This window comes from Cetorhinus maximus, chromosome 16 (assembly GCF_964194155.1).
Source record: "Cetorhinus maximus chromosome 16, sCetMax3.hap1.1, whole genome shotgun sequence".
NCBI lineage: Eukaryota > Metazoa > Chordata > Chondrichthyes > Lamniformes > Cetorhinidae > Cetorhinus > Cetorhinus maximus.
Genome location: NC_135894.1, coordinates 74901039 through 74922509, shown reverse-complemented (window position 1 = coordinate 74922509; position 21471 = coordinate 74901039). Strand labels below are relative to the sequence as shown.

Sequence of the window (21471 nt, the reverse complement as noted above, 5' to 3'; positions counted from 1 at the left end):
CCAATGATCTTTCCTCTCTCTGTGTGTAAAAGTGCCTGACTTTCAAGCAGAGGCTCTGCAGACAGAATTTAATCCAGGAGAGAACTCTCCTGCCAGCTGGACCCCATGACATCTCCTTTAGGGAAGGCCCGCCATATTATGTGCCAGTTAGGTGCTTAGTGCCCACAGCGGGCCATCCCCAGGATCAAGGGCCTCAGAGGCAGAATTCCCACCGGCATTAATTACCCACTTAAGGGCCTCAATTGGCAGTAGGGCAGGAAGGCCTTCCTTGAGCCTTCCCACCCAGGACTTAATCGGGGCAGGGGCATGAAGGTAGCGGGATCCCCACTTGGCACCCTCCCGCCCAATTAAATGTCTCCCCACCTCCAAAGTCGCCTCGGGGGAGGGCATATTAAGTTCAGCCATGTATGTGCAAATCACAACTCCAAACCTGCATCCTACCAGTTCAAAATGCAGCAAGAGTCCAGTGCACAGTATCTTCCCCAGGGGCAGCATTTTCCCCTTGGCGAGGGGAGGACGGGATTCCCAACATCACTGTGCGTCATTTAGATTTTCAGTTCGGCGGGCACGCAGCCGAGTCGGCTGTGTGTCCACCGAACTGTCAAAGGCCTATTAAGGCCATTTAAAACCTAATTAACTCAATTTAATGAGCTGCCCGTCCAACCTTTAGGTTGGCGGGCAGGCGAAGAGCCCAGGCGGCCGTCGCATTTTTCATGAAACCTCATCCACGGGCGGGATGAAGTTTCATGACGTGTTTTAAAATCTAATAAAAATGTATATATTTATTCTTTGACATGTCCCAGCTCATGTGATAGTGTCACATGAGGGGACATGTTTTAAAAGTTTTAAAAACCTTTATTTACAAGTTTAACACTGAAGCAAATCTCCCTTAGGTATGTGTGAAAGAGCGTAGGGAACCACTCAGGGAATTCCCCCACCCCCATCACAGGGAGCGCTCAGAGCTTCCGGGTGCGCGTCATGATGGGTGGGCCTTAATTGACCCGCCCATGTGAAATGGTGGCGCGGGCCCGATCGGGGGCGCGGATCGGGTTCGCGCCCGCCCCGCACAACCCCCCCAACGGGGGGAAATTTCTGGCCCAGTACTTATTTACTGCTTCTTTTTGAATGAAATTTCCTCGCACTGAGTTATCAGTAAGGAAATGGAACACCTTTCCACTTTTGGCACCTAGTATCAGCAACATGCACTTACAGCTCAGACATAATTACATTTTTTGATGATTTAGATTCATTAGTAGGATATCACACTATTATTTAAGCAAAACCTTAAGGTATCAGTTTAAAAAGAAAAATATATTAATGGCATCTGGAATGAGACAATTTCTAACTTAATTATACATTATTATGATGATTCCAATGCTCTCCTGACCAGCCTCCAACCTTCCACTCTCCATGAACCTGTGCTCATCCAAAACGGTGCTGCCATGCCCTAAGTCACAGCAAGTCCTGTTCACTCATCACCCTGAGCTACATTGGCCTTCTGGTTCAATACCTCAATTTTAAAATTTTAATCCTTATGTTGAAATCCCTCCATGCTGCCCTTTGCAATCTGTAAAATCCTGCAGCCCAAAAAACTGCTCTCCTCTGATTTTGTTCATCCTCAATTTTTATCACGCTACCATTGGCAGCTGTGACTTCAGCTGCTTAGGCTCCAAGCTCTGGAATTCCCTCCCTCAATGTCTCTGCCTCTATACCTCTCCCTCCTCCTTTAAGTAGACCCTTAAAACACAGCTTTTGGTCATCTGTCATGATTAAATTTTATGTGCCTTGGTGTCAGATTTTGCCTGATAAAGCTCCTGTGAAGCACCTTGGAATGTTTTTATGACCTTAAAGGGACTATATAAATGCAAATTATTGTTTATGCATGTGAAATAAGTTGTGTCTGATTAGCAGGACAGAAGATCGCACCATAATAGCGCCAGGCTACTTTAGGTGGACTTGGAAACTTTGCTGTTAAAGGAATTTTGTCATAACAAAAATGAATAACAAACAACACTTTACACATCCTTTTTGAAATAGAATTTGCTGTTGTTAGATTTGTTCTTGAATGGGATATGCCGAATTGTTGTATTTGCTATGTGTGTCCTAATCTGTCATTTTAAATAGTACCAAAACTCTATCTAATGAAGAATTTCTCTTCAGGCAAGCACGCAAGACCTCACTTACCTGGGTAACTGTGAGTCTTTGCACATCAATGTTCATGGTTAATTTGATCTTCATCTCTGGGATAAACAACCCCAATGCTATGAATGAAAAAAGTGATGCGAACAATACAGAAAACGTCATTCTACCTTCTGACCGATCCAACCCACCAGAGGCTTACTCATGCACTGCTGCTGCTGCCATCCTTCATTATTTTCTAATGGCTACATTTACTTGGTCATCACTGTATGGTGCACAGATGTATGTTCTTCTGGTTCACGTGTTCAAACCGCTACCACGGCATTTCTTAATATGGATTTCAGTGGTTGGATGGGGTAAGAGATCAGTTAATTTTAAACAATTATTTCCTTATCATATCTTGCACACCTCAATACAAAGTGAATCTTGCTTTTACCATTAATGGAATGGTTGCTTTTTTGATCATTATTGCTTAATCTGTAGGTGCAAGAGTAGGATAAAAGTGCCTTTGGCTTTAGCCAATCAGCGTTATTTCTTTCTCGTTTTTACTAATAATTCATAAACTACATATCGATGTTCTGTCTGTTGCATAATTTGTTGCATTTGTTAATAGGAATAAGGTACAATGTATGAAAGAGAGAATAATATGCAGATTAATGAAGCATGATTTAACTAATATCCATAAAATAACTATTGAAGTGCATGTCTAAACTACATATGCAGATTAGGAATAGTTACGTACCTAATTCACATCCACACCTTAAAAAGTCTTACACATCAAATTCAAATATCCAGATTAAACAAGCAATAAAACAGATTGTCCATATAAAACTGAACAAGCGTAAAACTTAAATTGGAATTTTGCTTTTGTATTTTTAATTTTCTTTTCAGGAAGGTGGAGGATAGGATTTTGTGCACTCCTGAGCAGCTGCTAGATTAAAAGGGTTAATGATTACATTAATATAACAATGATGCAAATATGACATCAGGGTCAGATGACAAAGAGGCTCCAAAACAGCAAGATACAGAATAGACTGTGTCCATAGAATCATGGCCTGAATATTTAGGATGGCGGTGTTCCCCTTCCCACCATCCAAAGAGTCAGCAGGGAACACATCCCCGCTGACTCTGACTGCCCTGCAGCCAGTTCACGCTCGAATAAGCGGCAGTTAGCTGCAGGCGGGACTTCTGCCCATCACTTGGGAGGAGGTCCTGCCTTAGAGAGCTGTGTTCATTGTTCCTGCAGCGTCAAGAGCTGCAGTGGGCAGAAGGGGCAATTCAAGAAGATGCCTGAGCCTAAGTCCCGGAACCGGATGGCAAGGTAAGTTTATGGGATCCCGGTGGGGAGGGTAGGGAAGGCCTGGTGGGGAGGGGAGGGCAGGTGAAAAGTGAGCGATAGGGGCGTCAGGGGAAAGGCTGGGGCAGGAGGAGGGAGGTTCAGCAGCCACTGGACATTCGGGAAGGGGGAGGTTCTGGAAGTCAGAAGGGGGCCTCTGATCGAAGCGACACCCCCACCCTTCCCGCCCAAGGCCTAAGCCCGCTGATTTTCAGGCTTCCTCCTCACCGGGTAAATCCTCTTGCTCACCTAAAAATTGAGGCTAGGCGGGAAACGGCCACTTTACGACCTCAATTGGGGCAAGGGGTCAGTGGCCCACCTGAGGTCTTGCGCACCCCAGCATAAAATAGCTGCAAGGTAGGGGCAGGTGGGAACCCAGAAGGAATCCTGTTCCTTCAGTTTCACCCTCTCCTCGCCCACCTAGAAAACCACCGGAGGGTGGGGTAGCATGAAATTCATGTGCTTACTGTGAAGTCTTGTGAATAGTGTAAATAAATAGTTTCCTGAAAAACTATATACTGACTATCTCATGTCACTCATATAATAAGTGAAACCTCTTTAAAACAGTTTTCATATATAGTTGGTAATTGGGAGACAAAATAAAGTCTTGCATTTGTATAGTGATTGTCCCAATTTCAGAATGTCCCAAGATCCTTTACACTGAATGAAGTATTTCTGAAGTGTAGTCACCGTTGCAATATATGGAACATTTAAGGAACTTGTGGCCAAAGCAGTTCTGCTCCAGAGCCCAAAATGACCTGATGCTCAGACTTCTGAAGTTTGATAGCAATTTTCTTTGAAAATTTTTTCTACGTTTTCTCCCTGAGACTTGGAGTAACCCCAAGTGCTGTCCATCTCAGTGCAATCAAACTTTTTCAGATCCCCATTACACCCCCCTCCCCCACTCCACCCAACATGTTCAGAAGGACTAAGCAGCTGGAATGGCTTGTCCGAGGGGCAAGCACCCCTTCTGCATAATAATGGAACAGGAACTGCAGAGACAAGTTTCAGAGAGTGAGGGACTAAAGCAGAAGACAGTTCCCAATACCCCTGATGGTTGAACTGTATATGCTTGGTTAATGCCTGCTGGAATTTCCTCTTGAGAATTTGTAAAAGGTAATATAACTCCCTTATGTATTTATAACAGCCCCATCAAAATTAACTCCAAAGCAGATATATAACAAGGAGCATATCACATGATGTTTGGCACACTGTAGCAATAAGCGAATGGTTTATACATGCTATATGATAGACATCAGAGTGTCATGAATAGCAGGCTGCCACAATTGCACATTAAGTAGGCTAACTTTAAAAAGGGCACTGCACTTTTTATTAGAGGGATTTTGATCACCAAAGCTGCATATCTATGGTAAAACACAATGGGGTAGATTTTATCACCATTTCCTGGGTGGTAATCTGGCAGAGTGGATTGCCTGCCTGTTGTAGAACCCACTCAGTTTTCCGTTGCATGTAAACAGGTAAGTTCCACAATGGGTAGACAATCCACTCAGTTAGTTTACCAACCACTGGTGAAGATGAAAGCTTCCCACAATATTTTTGTTCTGGAACAGTTTCTGTGCAATTCACTGCATTTGCTGTTAATTTTGACATTTTTATTTTTAAAGGTAAATGTTCATAAAAATTTGTTCACATGCAACTAATTGACTTGGCAGCATTAAATAGAGATTCAAAACTTTCCGATTTTATTGAGCTTCGGTGATTTTGCTCCCAATAAGTTGGCAAATTCTGGATTTTATTGGGCAGAATAATATTTCTGAGAAAAATAGAATTTATATATTATAAGTAGGAACATCATTTGGTTTCAATAATGTATTCCTCAGGTCTTCCAGCAGTTATAGTTATAATAACATTAGCAACTACCTACAAGACTGATAACGCACTGAATTATCGGCAAGAGGAATTGTGAGTATTGTATAATCATTATATAATTTCAATGCATTTCAAATCATGAAAGTTATAATAAATTAGTAAACTTTTCTAGTGTTGCTCATGGATAGTCTGGGGCACAGATTGGGATTCAATGTATAAACATATTGCATAATTGTATAGCCTTGAAAATTAATGTTCAAAAAGCATAATATGACGTTGCTCCTTTGTCCGCTATTTTGCCAAAAGTATTAACAAATTTAAATCAAATGTGTTAATCATAGCAGATAAACAAATTTTATGTGAATATGATTTCAAAACAATAGCCATTAATCCTTACACTTCTACTTTATTGTAATTTTACTGAGGCAATTCCCTGGGACATTGCACCTGATGCAAGGTTTCATTGGATGCAATTTCATTCAGTACAATTAGGTCCTCATCACCCACATCACTACATTAGGAAAATATACAACAAGCTGTTAAAATTAAGTTTTAAAGGGTAAATGTCCCATGGGTTAAAATAAGACTCTAATCATATGGTAAAATGAAATAGCTGCCAACATGTACACAAAAGCCATGCCAGTCATGGAGTGCTGCAGGCCACACAACAAACCAAAAATGAGACCTTCCTCACAGAAACAAAAAGCAGCAGTGGTATCTGTCCATTTAATTACCCACGACAAGGGTTAAGAAAAACATGAACCATTTATTTTCTAGAAACTAATCAGTGAGTGGTTCGAATGCGTAACTCACAGCCACAAAGTGTAGGTGAGGCAAGTGGCATAGATGCATTTAAGGGGAAATCTAGATAAACACACAAGGGAGAAAGGAATAGAAGGATATGCTGATGGAGTTAGAAGAGTTGGAGGAGGTGAGACACATAAACACCAGCATAGACCTGTTAGCCCAAAATGACCTCTTTCTGAGATGTAATTAGTATGTAATACAATGTAAGCAAAACAGAGATATTTCATTATCTCTGTGCAGGGCATCTGCGAATTTTCACTCAAGCTGTCTGACCCTGTGCCAGTTCCGCAGCCCGGCATTCCTTCCTTTTATTTTGTCCATCAAACTTCATGCGTCACACTATACAGAATTATTTTAAAAAGAGAAAGAAAACTAATTATTTGTAATCTACAGAAAATCTCTCCCTATTTTGGAAGATGGCTTATTGATCCACAAATCATAATCCCTGTCACCTCTAAATGATCTTTCAGGTCACTTATTTAAAAGCTAAAATAAGAAAGCCAGCCTGATTTCTGATTGACTCAAGAATCTGAAGGTGAACACTCACACTGCACTTCAGCAGTAGAATAATTTATTGTGATCTACATGATATGATTTTTCTGTCCTATAAAGCAAGGTGTCCTCTGACCATAGGCAACAGAGAATTCAGGAGAAGCTTTGTTACCCAGTGAGTGGTTAGAATGCGTAACTCACGTACACCAGGTGTAATTGAAGCAAGTGGCATAGATGCATTTGGGGGAAAGCTAGATAAACAGACGAGGGAGAAAGGAATAGAAGGATATCTTGATGGAGTTAGAAGGATTGGAGGATGGTGAGGAACACAAACAACAGCATGGACCTGTTAGCAAAAAATGACCTCTTTCTGTGCTGTTATTAGAATGTAGTACAATGTAAGCAAAACACTCTTGACAGGAGAATTTTCACACTCAAAGCATCATTTGCTTTGGGTTTGGATTTTACAAACAAGTCAATGAATCTCCTTCTGTTGCATGTTCAGTATGATTTTTAATCAGATTTTGACTGTAATCGCTTTTTTTTCAGCTGTTGGCTTTCTGGTTTCGATCTACATGGGAATCTGGATCTGTCAAAGCCAATGCTTTGGGGATTTCTTATTCCAGTTGGGATATTACTACTATTTAATTTTGTCATGTTTGCTTTAGTGTCAATGTTGGTGCTGTTCAACAAAGACCATGGTACTTGCAGGTACTACAACATATTATTTATTAACTTCTTTTGCACTGAGACAAATTTCAACTTTGCTCAACCCAACTATGTCCCCCATATTCAAATATTCCTCCCTGGTCAGGAAGAGCTGAATGTATTAGTTCGCTTCTGTATGCATCATAAGTTGCATTTTCGATTTAGTGACGAGGAAATTCTGTGGTGATGTAGGTGTATTCCTGCAATTGAATTTTCTTTTTAGCATCCTTTCTTCTGCCCATGCACTTTACAATTCAGCTGATCACCAATTCATCAATCGGGATTTAGATCACTCAGTCAATGGCTCAAAGCATAAAAGTATACCACCATAATTCTTTCCATTCCTTTTTGGTAACCAGCATTGTTTGTTTAGTTATGGTAGACTATTACTTACCGGTTGTGTGCATCCTTTGTCATGCATATGTGGACCTCATTAGATGCCAAATTTACTATAATGGTTTAAAAGCAAATAACTATAAACTATTTTAATTGGAAATTCTCACACTTTAGAATTGATCTTCGTTGTTTATCTGTCATTTAGAATATCCCATTCAAAAATATTATTCCAAAGCTCAGGTCAGTTATTTTCCCATGGGAAGGAAGTGAAAATCATGATAAGTCTTCCCAAGAAGCTGCTGCATACTGTATAACAAATTTTAGCAAGGCTGTAAAGTTTAAAGCAATTTAATAAGTCATATAGCTAAGTGAGAAAGTATTGATTTATTCATTTTACAAGTGAACCAGACTGTAAAGACCGATTTAATATTTTATTGAAAGATAGCAAAAGGTCTCGAGTATAATTTTATCAAAATCAGTAAACAGCTTGAATATTTGCAAACACTTCCTTCTGTGCTTTTTTTTAGTGCAAAACAGGCAACCTCAGCAAAGAAGATGATGGGATCCTTATCAGTTGCCGTTGTGTTATGTTTAACATGGAGTCTAGGTTATTTGATGCTTATAGCAAATGATGAGACACAAACTGTCTTTAGCTACATTTTCTGCGTTCTTAATACTACTCAGGTTTGTAGATTTTTCTTCCAGAAACATTAAATGCAAGTTGTTGTTGCTGTTATAATATTTGACAAAGGTAAAAACCTGGTGAATTGGACAAAATTCAGAGAAAAAGCATAACTGATTGTAAATCTTAAGACTGTATGTTATGGATAGATGTTTAAAGAAAACTTAATTTCAATGAGAAAAGTTAAATTGCAAGAATACATCTGAAAAGCATAGAACATGTAAATATTATGTTAAGATCCCGAGAGGAAGCCAATTAAGCAAAAAAAAAGTTATCGAACGATCCACAAGGGAAGAAACAGATGGACAAGATTTCACATTTTATAACTTCTAGCTTAACAATAAAACTAAAATCAACATAAATCAAACATAAATTAACAGTCAAATTGTATTCAATAGAAGCTATGAACTAGACTTCAAGTAGCTGATACAACAAAGATAGGTCTCACAGATTTACTGACAGTCCCTTTAGCACATGTTCAGCGGCAAAGTCCTTCAAAACTCTGTCTTCCACAGGTTGACTTCCACTTCCTTTATCTGGAGGCCACTAAGTTCCATCCGATAGTGACTTTACTTCACTCTAGTTCCATGGGTCCAATTTCACATTTTTCCAGATCTTTCTCAGCCCTGTTCTTAGATCCACCCTTTTTTGGGTATTGTTCCCAGCTGTGCCATAACTTTCTTCTCCCCATGGTCTGCCTGCCCTGAACTCCACTGGGCAAATCATTTCAATGCCCTGCCTTTTGTCTGGTTTCCATTTCCCCAGTAACCTGAAGTCACAGCCATTCCCAGAAACCTGGGCCAGAATTTTTACCTCGTCGGGCAGGCGCATGCCTGACCCGAACGAGTGTAAAATGACACACGATGACGTCAGGTGAGCTGCCGATTCCCACGCACGCCCGCCGACAATTAACAGGCCTATTAAGGCTATTAAAGTACCAATTAAAGGTAATTTTTCACTGCCATCCAACCTTATGGTTGGCGGGCTGGCGAAAAGGCCAAGCAGCCTTTGCATTTTTTAGGAAACCTCATCCAGGGGCAGGATGAGGTTTCCAACAGCAATTAAAACTAAAATAAAAATGTTAACTTTTCATTAATAGCGTGTCTGTGCTCATGTGAGGGGACATGTTTTGTAACATTTTCAAAATCTTTATTTCTGATTTTTTGTACCTTCAGCTCCCTGAGGCAGCTCTGTGCCTCAGAGAGCTTTTCCTGCACACACTCACGTGCTAGTGCAAACTTCCCCGCTTGCCCTCCCATTCCCCCCCTCCATACACAGGCAGCGCTGCAGTGCGTGTTTCAAGCTGGGTGGGCCTTAATTGGCTCACCAGCGTGAATGTGTGGTCCCGCCCCAATCGCGGGCGGGGGTTGGCTTCCCGACTGCCCCCGTCCACCCCCGCCAAGCCTGCCTGACAAAATCCTGGCCCTGAAGTCTTAGTTTCTCTTGTAGTTAGGGACTGTCTTAAAAAAAAATAAGCTTTGCGACCAAAGGTAGTGCCCCCAACAAACATTTGCCAAGCCATCGTGCAGACAACAACTTGCTCACCTTTCTTCTTCCTGCAAATCACAGGTTTCACCACAGCAAGCAGATTGCTTACAGTCAACTGTAATGCAGAACCAGAGGACAATTTAAAACATTAAAATGCCTACTGCAAAATTAAAGATGAAAGGATCAAACTCCCATCAATGATGGTTAATGTTTTTAAAATGAGGATTGGATAACCATCTGGTCATGACTGGAATTGCAAATTATTAGGATAACTATTGCCATAGAGGATCAAAATGTAATGGTTCATGTGTTGCTGGGCAATGGTACCCTCATTGTTCTAACTTCGAAAAGGCAGTATTAGTACCCTAAGAGAAACTATGCAAGGATAGTTGAATAAGTATTTCTTAATCTCCAGCAGTGGAAAAATATGCTAGTAGTAAGTCAACAAATACAGAAAAAAACAAAAAAAAAGATAATCTCGTGGACCCCACAGGAACTATTGGTAGGAACACACAAGCACCAAATGGAAAGTTGCAAATTTTAGCTTTAAACTTGCCCAAAATGTAGCTCTAACTGGTCAGGTGATTTTTATGAATTCCAAATACCTTGATAGGGTGCCACAGGGAAGCTGGGAGTTCCAGTTATGAGGAGGAAACAATTTATGTAGATCTATAAATGCCAGTCTGAGAAAATTATAACCCAGATTATCCTATCCTTGGAGCCTCAGTAAGATATCTGGTGAGATAAATGGGGTAGAAAAATCAGTTTGGAGTAATATTATGATGGGATACACTAACAAGGTTTATTTGTAACAAGTTTAAAGATTTTTATTATTTGTTCCTCAGATGGGGACAGTACTAATAAGGCTGTATTTATTATCCATTTCTAGCTGTCTTTCAATTGAACCATTGCAGCCTTGTGATAATAAAAACAGAAAATGCTGGAAATACTCAGCAGGTCAAACAGCATCTGTGGAGAGAAACAGACAGCATTTAACAGAAACAGTTAACATTTTAGATTGTGATGACCCTGCATCAGAACTGAGGAAAGTTGCAGTGATGGTCCACCTATGATGATGTTAGGTAGGGAATTCTAGGATTCTGACCTAATGCTAATGAAGGATTAAAGATAAATGCCCAAGGCAGGTTGGTGATTGATTTGGAAGGAAGTGTGCAGGTGATGGTGTGCCCACATAGTGCTACTCTTGTCCTTCAGTGTGACAGAAATTGCATGGCTGGGAGGTGCTCCTGAAGGAAGCCTGGTGAGTTATTGCAGTGAATTACACACAGTATTTGGTGATAGAGAAGTGGCTATTGAACTTAATGGCCAGGATTCTGATCAACAACACAGTTCTGTCCTGGATAGTGTTAAGCTTCTTGAGTGTCATTACAGCTGTATCTATCCAGTGAGTGCTGATCATTCTATCTCAGTCCTGAATTGAGCTGTGTAGACAGTGACAAGGCTTTTAGGGATTAGCGGGGTGAGCCACTCATCACATAGTACCTAATCTCCGTCTTGTGCTTGAAGCCAAGATATTTATATTTATGGTCCATTACAAATGCTGGTTGATGTTGATAATAAAGGACTCAGCAATGATGGTATGGATGACCATCATGGTGAGGTGGTTGGGCTTTCCCTTGTTGGAGGTAGTCATTGCCTGTCACTTAAGTGCTGTGAATGTTATTTGCCATTTGTTAGCCCAAGCCTGAATGTAAACCAGGCCCTGCATTTGGCTGACATGGGCTGCTTCATTATCAGAGGAGTTGTGAATGGAACTACATATCAGTGGAAAGCCCACTCTTAACCTTATATAGGAGGAGGGGTCTGTGATGAAGCAGTTGAAGATAGTTGGGCTGAGGACACTACCCTGAAGAAGTCCAGCAGCAAAATCCTTGGGGGGTGCCGTGATTTTGCTGAGTAGGATAATGAGGTCCAGTCTGGATCTCCTAGTTTTTTTAGTAATTAGTAAAATTTAACACAACAGTAAATACAGACCATAATGTTGATGGCCAAATTGTTTATTTTTGTTAAATTATTTTACAGCATTGTTTTTTGAAGATGTTCATTTCCTAAAATATTGCTTTTTCTGATTAATAGGGTCTACAGATTTTCATTCTGTTCACTGCTCGTCGAAAAGCATTTCAAAAGATCTATGCTGCCTGGGATTCTAGATTTGCTAAGAACATCAGTACAGTCCATTCTAAAAGATTCTCAGTTCAAAGTTTAAGCAGTCCAGAGAATAGAGAACGGTACACACAATATGACACAGTGAACTTCTTGGAAACCTCAAGTTCCATACCTTCCATTCTATATTAGAACACAGGACCATACATTTTGAGATCGGGTACATTTTCCACCAGATTTTCTTCATTATTCCTTCCTAAAGTGCTGCTCAAACCTCCCTGATACTTTTATTACCCAGGATGATGGCTGCGATAATGGGAAAGTACTGTGTGTATTCCTAGCAAAATTCAACAATAATATCCCGTCAATACCAGGTGAACTCATTGTTGGAGGAAATGTTGTATACGTTAGCTTCCAATTCATTTCAAGTTGAAACATTGCATTACTGTAGGCCAGCATTCTATTTGGTATTTTTGGCATAATAACTGCATGTATGATTGTTAAATTTGAAGCTCATGAAATGCTGGAATTAGAATAAATTACCATGCTACTGGGTGTGGATCCATTGTTCACGTTTTTGCATTGATGACTATTAATTGATTCAGTAGATCATGGGCAGAATTTTGCCCTTGGCATGCAGGATTGGTGGGAGGGGGCCAAGGGCAGTTGGCACCGCACCACGATTTCACACTGACGGGCCAATTAAGGCACTGCCTGTGCGGGCAGGGGGAGGAGGGCAAGCAGGCCAAGCACGAGCTTCACACATGCTGCCTCAGAGGAGATGAAGAGATATTTTTTTAAAATAATGAAGAACATAAAAATGCAATAAAACATGCCCCCTCATGGGGGGTGCCGTGATTTTGCTGAGTAGGATAATGAGGTCCAGTCCGGATCTCCTAGTTTTTCTAGTAATTAGTAAAATTTAACACAACAGTAAATACAGACCATAATGTTGATGGCCAAATTGTTTATTTTTGTTAAATTATTTTACAGCATTGTTTTCTGAAGATGTTCATTTCCTAAAATATTGCTTTTTCTGATTAATAGGGTCTACAGATTTTCATTCTGTTCACTGCTCGTCGAAAAGCATTTCAAAAGATCTATGCCCCACATGAGCAGGGACATATTTTTAATGAAAAAATAAAGTTTTTATTTTTGTTTGGTTTTAGAAACCTCATCCCGCCTGTGGATGACGTTTCCAAAAAAATGCAAAGGCCGCTTGGCCTTTTCGCTTGCCCGCCAACCATTAGGTTGGACGGGCTGTGAAAAATTTACGCTAATTGCTGCAATCCCAGAACTGGCCACCATTCCTAGTGATGCTGCTGGCCGGTAGCTCTTGGAGGTGGAACATCCTCCCATATGGAGGTGGAAGCCACGACCTCAAGCAGTGGACTGCCTGTCGAATGTAAAATCTAATTCTGTCTTCCAGGAGGGTGGAAGTAGGTTCATCTTTTCAGCCAGTGAGTAAGCCAACCACCTCAGCATGAAATCCAACCCTATGTTCCTATTCTTACAACCTGACCCTCAAGTAATTGGAAGACTGGCTATAGCTCTAAAAATAACATTAAGATAACATTTCATTCCTTCCTTTCGTTCAATTAGTCTATTTTAATATTTTCCACTGGCTCCTCTAACAATAAAATAAGACTGAATTAATTGGAGTTAGCAAAACGTACCACTAGGTTATAGCAGCACAGGGAATATTCATGTTAAGGGTTCCGATTTATTATAAAACTGGGGGAAAGGAAAACATTCTGTGATTTCAAGAACCACAAGAACAACCTTGCATTTTGTTTTCAGCACAAATTAAACAATTCCAGAACCTCTATCAATGTTACTCTGCACTGGCAAGTTGGATATTTTGAAGTGCAATCAAGATTTTCATAGGAACATAGGAGCAGAAGTAGGCCATTCAGCCCCTTGAGCCTGCTCTGCCTTTCAACTAGATCATGGCTGATCGTCTACCTCAATGCCATTTTCCCATGCTATCCCCATATTCCTTGAGGTCATTAAGATCCAGAAATCTATCGACCTGTCTTGAATATACTGAATGACTCAGCTTCCATAGTCTTCTGGAGTAGAGAATTCCAAAGATTTACTACCCCATTCAGTCTTAAATGGCTTGCCCCTTATTCTGAGGTTGTGTCCCCTGGTTCTAGATTCACCAGCCTGGGGAAACATCCTTTCTGCATCTATCCTCTCTGGCCCCTTAAGAATTTCGTAAGTTTCATCTCAACACAGTACTAAAAATGTTCGTACTGCTTATCCAATATCCAGTACTGGATGAGCAAAACTTTCCTCCAATTAGATGTTGGGAAGCCCAAAGTCATTGTTTTCGGTCCTTGCTCCAAACTCTGTTCACTAGCTATTGCCTCCAACCCTCTCGTTGGCAGCAGTCTGAGATTAAGCCAGTTTGTTCAAAACCTAGGTATCATATTTGACTCTGAGACAAGGTCCCGTCAACAAGCTTGCGCCATCATTAAGACTGCCTGTTTCCACTCTGTGGTATCACCCTTGCCTCAGGCCATCTGCTCCTGAAACTTCCATTCAGGTTTTTGTTACCACTAGACTTGACTATGCCAATACACTCCTGTCTGGTCTCTCATACTCTGCACTCTGTAAATATCTTGCTTTTAAAACATCATAACTCCTGATGCAGATCGACCTGTGTCAGGAACAGTTGGCAATTGTGCATGAAGTGCTACAGAAGTAGAGTACACATGATAATGAACAATTCAGAACAGAATTGGAAGTATGTAAATAGAACACAAGAAGTTAAACTAGTCAAGCAGGTTTAACTGAATTTTTGCTGAATTTGACAACTAAACGCAATCTTTAAATAAGCCAAAACTATGCAGCCTATTTTTAAAATTCTTTACTGGCAAGGTCAGCATTCATTGCCTATCCCTAACTGCCCCCAAACTGAATGGCTTGCGAGGTCATTTCAGAGGCAGTGAAATGTCAATCACATTACTGTGGATCTGGAGTCACATGCAGGCCAGATAAGGCTGGCAGCTTTCCTTCTGTAAAGGATACTAGTGAACCAGATAGGTTTTTTTAAAAAAAAATCAATAATAGATTCATGGTCACCATTACTGAGGCTAACTTTCAATTCCAGATTTTATCAATTGAATTGCTACCAGCTGTCATGGTGGGGTTTGAACCTGTGTCGCAAAAGAATTAAGTTAGGTCTCTATTCTAGTGATATTATCATCACACTGCCATCCCGCTTTGTCTAACTTTATGCTCCATGGAACAATAAATTGAATTGGCAACACGCAAGCTGACCTCTTTTAATATTCATAATTTTTTTTTAGAGATAGGCATTTGTTTTGATGATGTGTCTATCAGATAAAGAGGACCATTTGAACAATATCAGCAATCCTTATATTTAACCTATAGTTGCAAAGGCATGAGGCTGACCACCTGGTACTGTTGAGGAGAACTACAAATATACATTGTCTGGGTTTATAATTTGTGTATAATTTCAACCCACAATATGTTCCACTCACATTTGATTCTAAACCCTTTAATTGATTTTTGATCAAACAGAGAACAGGTTTATTTCTGCAGCCTGTCTCAATCAATAGATTAGCATTTTAACTAGTTGGCCCACTTCAAAGACATGCTGTGGCAGTAACGGAGACATCTAATTTACAGTGTTTCCTCCATTTTGAGAATGTTATTTAGGAATAAGCAAAAATAAGAGAAATCATGGACAACAAATTCCATTTTCATTATATTCCCATCTATTCATGCTCAAGTCAGCTCATAGTTTTCCTGGGTTTCATAGTTGACAGAAGTAGACCAAAGCAAAAGCCTCAACTAAGTCTACTTCACATTTGATGGACATTGTTTTCAGACCAAGGGCATTATTCAGCTGCCATTGTGCTTTCTTCACATTCCTATCTCAACCCTACAGCTGTGTCTCTAAGAACATGAGATATCAGAGCAGGAGTAGGCCACATTGGCCCCTCGAGCTAGCCTGCTCTGCCATTAAGATCATGGCTAATCGTCAACCTCAGCTCCATTTTCCCACCCAATCCCTCTATCCCTTGCTTCCCTTAAAGACCAAAAATCTGTCAATCTCGGCTTTGAATATACTCAGTGACTGAGCGTCCACAGCTCTCTGGGCTGGCGGTAAACCTGGCATAGGACTTAAGATTCATCAGTTAAAAAATCTCTCCTCATCTCGGTCCTAAATGTTCTAAATACTGTGCCCCTAATTCCTAGTTTTAAACTTGCTTGCCAGGGGAAACAGCCTGTCAGCATTTACCCTGTCAAGCCCTCTCAGAATTATATATGTTTCAATGAGAACACCTCTCATTCTTCTAGATATACAGGTCCGTTCCACCCAATCTCTCCACTTAAGACAAAACTTTCATTCCAGGAACCAATCTAGTGAATCTTTGTTGCACTACCAATATATCCTTTCTTAGATACAAGACTAAATATGTACACAGTATTCTAGGTGCGGTCTCATGACAGCCCTGATACAATTGGAGCAAGGCTTCCTTAGCCTTGTACTCCAACCCCCTTGCAACAAGGGCTAACATATAATTTGCCTTCCTAGTTGTTTGCTATAGCTGCATGTTAACTTTTGCTGTTTCGTTTACAGGGACATCAAAATCCCTCTGAACACTAACTAACATTTAATAATTTCCCACCATTTAAAAAATATTCTGTCTTATTATTCCTCGTAGCAATATGAATAATCTCACATTTTCCCATATTATTCTCCATCTTCTGCCACTCAATTAACCTGTCTATATTCCTTTTCAGACTCATGTCCTCTTCCTAGCTTCCTTTCCCGCTTAGCTTTGTGTCGTCAGCAAACTTGGATAAGTATGGTTCAAACATGGACAGAAGAGAAGGGTGATTGCCCTTGTCACCAAGGCAGCATTTGACCTAGTGTGGCATCAAGGAGCCCTAGCAAAAGCAGAGTCAATGGGAATCAGGGGGAAACTCTCCGCTGGTTGGAGTCATACCTTGCACAAAAGATGGTTATGGTTGTTGGAAGTCAATCATCTCAGTTCCAGGACAACACTGTAGGAGTTCCTCAGGGTAGTGTCCTAGGCCCAACCATCTTCAACTGCTTCATCAATGACCTTCCCTTCATCATAAGGTCAGAAGTGGGGATGTTCGCTGATGATCACACAATGTTCAGCACCATTTGCAACTCCTCAGATACTGAAGCAATCCATGTCCAAATGCAGCAAGACCTGGACAATATCCAGGCTTCGGCTGACAAGTGGCAAGTAACATTTGCACCGCACAAGTGCCAGGCAATGACCTTATCCAACAAGGGAGAATCTAACCATCGCCCCATGACATTCAATGGCATTTCCATTGCTGAATCCCCCACCATCAACATCATGGGGGTTACCATTGACCAGAAACTGAACTGGACTAGCCAAATAAATACGGTGGAGCTACAAGAGCAGAGGCTAGGAATCGTGCGACGAGTAACTCACTTCTTAATTCCCCAAAGCCTGTCCACCAACTACAAGGCACAAGTCAGGAGTGTGATGGAATACTCCCTATTTGCCTGGATGAGTGCAGCTCCCACAGCACTCAAGAAGCTTGACACCATTCAGGACAAAGCAGCCCAGTTGATTGGCACCACATGCACAAACATTCATTCCCTCTATCACCGATGAACAGTGGTAGCAGTGTGTACCTTCTACAAGATGCACTGCAGAAACTCATCAAAACTCCTTAGGCAGCATTTTCTAAATCCACGACTGCTACCATCTAGAAAGACAAGGGCTGCAGATACATGGGAACACTCACCACCTGGAAGTTCCCTTCCAAGCCACACACCATCTTGCCTTGGAAATATATTGCCGTTCCTTCACTGTCGCTGGGTCAACATACTGGAACTCCCTTCCTAACAGCACTGTGGGTGTACCTACACCACAGGGACTGCAGCTCATCACCATCTTGTCAAGGGCAATTAGGGACAGGCAATAAATGCTGCCCTAGCCAGCGACACCCACATCCCATAAATGAATTTTAAAAAGTTAGTCTCTGATGCTGAACGTTCTATACTCAGCAAAGGAATCAGTTTTATCCCCTTACGCCCTCACCTCAATGAATTTTGGGCTTGGCACAAAGCTGAACTCTTCTTCCATCACCTCCATCTCTGTTCTCACATCTTTGAGTAGGACTTCTTCCCCCATTCAGGAGATCCTTTCACACGCCTCCATTATTCTCCCTCTACCTGGGCCCCTCCCTCTGGCCTCTTAACTGCTCTTGATATTTTCATTGAGAACTGTCGGTATGGCATTGGCTGTCTTTATTTTTCTGCTCCTCTCACCCACTCCAACCTGTCTTCTTCTGAACTTGCTGCACTCTGTTCTCTCAGGTCCCACCCTGATTTTGTTATCAAACCTGCTGACAAGGGTGTTGCTGTTGTTGTCTGGTGTACTGACCTCTACCTTGCATATTTACACACTTATTCATGGAGAATGGGATGGACTTATTCCTACCTACCCCTGGGACCATGATCCTATCACTGAACATTAAGCATTGTTCCCAGGACTGTTACTGACCTCATCTCCTCTGGTGATCTTTCTTCCGCAGTTTCCAACCTCATAGTCTGCCAACCCGCATAGTCCACTTACACCTCCTTCCCAAAATCCACAAACAGGTCTGTCATGGTAGATCCATCTTTTCAGCCTGTTCCTGCCCCACTGAACTCATTTATTCCTCTTTTGACTCCATTCTCTCTCCCCTTGTCTAGTCTCTTTTCACCTACACACGATTCCTCTGATGCCCTATGTCATATCAACAATTTCCAGTTTCCTGGCTTTAACCGCCACCTCTTCACTATGGACGTCTAGTCCCTCTACAACTCCATCCCCCACCAGGATGGTCTAAGGGCTCTCCGTTTCTTTCTTGAACAGAGGCCCGAACAATCACCATCCGCCACCACTTTCCTCCATCTGGCTGAACTTGTTCTCTCACTGAACAATTTCTCCTTTAGCTTGTCTCACTTCATCCAAATAAAAGGTGTGGCTATGGGTACGCGCATGGGCCACAGTTATGCCTGCCTTTTTGTGTGGTATGTGGAACATTCCTTGTTCCAATCCTATTCAGGCCCTCTCCCACAACTCTTTTTCCAGTACATCGATTACTATATCGGTGCTGCTTCATGCTCTCATCTAGGCCTGAAAAAACATTGATTTTACTTCCAATTTCCACCCATCTCTAACCTTCACGTGGTTCATCTCTGACACTTCCCTTCCCTTCCTTGACCTCTGTCTCCATCTCTGGTAGACAGTTCACCAATATTCATCACAAGCCCACCGACTACCACAGCTACCTCAACTACAGCTCCTCACAACCTGCTTCCTGTAAGGACTCCATCCCATTCTCCACGTTTCTCCGCCTCCATCACATCTGTTCCAATGATGCTACATTCCAAAACTGCGCTTCTCACATGTCTTCCTTTTTCCTGAACAGGGGATCCCTCACTGTGGTTGACAGGACCTTCAACCGTGTAAGACAATCTCCCATACCTTAGCCCTCACCCCTCCCAGAACTATGATAGGGTCTCCTTTGTCCTAAATTTTCACTCCACCAGCCTACGCATTCAAAGGATCATCCTCTGCCATTTCCCCAACCCACCACCGAGCATATCTTCTCCTCATCCCTCCTGTCAGGATTCTGTAGAGACCATTCTCCATGATATCCTGGTCCACTCCTCCATCGTGCCCAACTCCTTATCCCCTTCCCATGCAATCACAGAAGGTGCAACGCCTGCCTCTTTAGCTCTGTCCCCACTATTCAAGGCCCCAAACACTCCTTTCAGGTGAAGCAGTGCTTCACTTGAACCTCCTTCAATTTAGTCTACTGTATTCACTGCTCCCTATGCGGTGTCCTCAGCATTGGGGAGACCAAATGAAGACTGAGTGATGACTTTGCAGAACACCTTCGCTCAGCCCACAAACATGACCTAGACCTTCCTGTCGCTTGCCAGTTCAACACACCACCTTGCTCCCCTGCCCACATGTCCATCCTTGGCCTGCTGCATTGTTCCAATGAAGCCCAATGCAAACTGGAGGAACAGCACCTTATCTTCCGATTAGGCACTTTACAGCCTTCCAGCCTTCACATTGAGCTCAACAACTTCAGATCGTGAACTCTCTCCTCCACCTTGACCCCTTTTTAAATCAAATTTATTTTCCCCCAACCTCCCCGCCACCCCACACAGGGCCATCTGTCACTTGTTCTTATGTTTTGCTTTCACAGAGCATTGACCCTTTTTCTTCTATTAACACATTCTGCTAACTTACCTATAGGCCACTATCAGCACCTTCTTTAGTCTTTAACACTACCATTAACATTCTCTTTGTCTTGTGTCCATGACATCTTTGTCAATCTCTCCTGAGTTCCCGCCTATGCCTGACCTTCTATTTTGCTTCACCTGCTCCACCCCCTCTTAAACCATAAAATCCATCACATTTCTATCTCTCTTTAGTTCTGAAGAAGTCATGCAGACTCAAAATGTTAACTGTATTTCTCCCTCCACAGATGCTGCCAGACCTGCTGAGTTTTTTCCAGCATATTCTGTTTTTATTTCAGATTTCCAGCATCTACAGTATTTTGCTTTTATAATATTGGATAAGTTACATTCAGTCCCTCATCTAAATCATTAATATAGATTGTAAGTAGCATTTGAAGCATTAGTAGCCTGAAAAGCTGAAAACGACCAATTTATTCCTTATATCTGTTTTCTACCACTTAACCAATCCTCTATGGCAACAATCATTCATGTGACCCTCTTAGCAAATGCCTTTTGAAATCTAAATACACTAATCTACCTAGTTCCCCTTTATCCACCCTGCTAGCTACATACATACATCCTCAAAGAACTCTAATAAATTTGTCAAACACTGTTTCCCTTTCATAAAACCATGGTGACTCTGCCTAATCATATTCTGATTTTCTAAGTACCCTGTTACTATTTCCTTAGTAATGGAATTCAGCATCTTCCTGATGAACAATGTCAGGCTAAATAATTGTAGTTTACTGTTTTCTCTCTCTCTCTCTGCTTTGTTGAATAGCAGTGTTATATTTGCTGTATTACAATTCACTGGGGCTGTTCCAGAATCTGCAAATTTTAGAAGACCAGAACCAGTGCATCCGCTATTCCTGCAGCCATCTTCTTCAGAATCCTAGTATGTATGCCATCAGATCCAGGGGATTTGTTGGCTTTTACTTCCATTAATTTCTCCAGTTCCTTTACTTTATTAATATTAATTACTCTAAGTCCTTTATTCCCTGCACCCGAGAGTGGGAGTCCAGATGACTCTGTTGCCTGGTGCCAGGGTTCGGGACATCTGGCCTGGGCTTGCAGTGGGATGGAGAGGATCCAATGGTGGTGGTCCACGTAGGTACCAACGACATAGGTAGAACTAGGAAGGAGGTTCGCTAAGAGAATATGAGCAGCTAGGGGCTAAATTAAAAAGCAAAACCTCAAAGGTAACAATCTCTGCATTACTACCTGGCCCATGAGCAAATT

General features: G+C 41.6%; 1 protein-coding gene across 2 annotated transcripts in view; it reads left to right on the top strand.

Moving 5' to 3' along the window:
• Window positions 1–12512, top strand: part of adgrg7.1 (adhesion G protein-coupled receptor G7, tandem duplicate 1) — a 53807-nt gene extending 41295 nt beyond the window's left edge. For both annotated transcript variants that reach the window (XM_078560084.1, XM_078560082.1), the window contains 5 exons: window positions 2161–2495; window positions 5317–5398; window positions 7154–7315; window positions 8176–8332; window positions 11916–12512. In XM_078560084.1, coding sequence (XP_078416210.1) covers window positions 2161–2495; window positions 5317–5398; window positions 7154–7315; window positions 8176–8332; window positions 11916–12134 — 955 coding nt within the window. In that variant the 3' untranslated portion in view covers window positions 12135–12512. The remainder of the gene's footprint in view (window positions 1–2160; window positions 2496–5316; window positions 5399–7153; window positions 7316–8175; window positions 8333–11915) is intronic.
• The last annotated feature ends 8959 nt before the right edge of the window (window positions 12513–21471 follow it).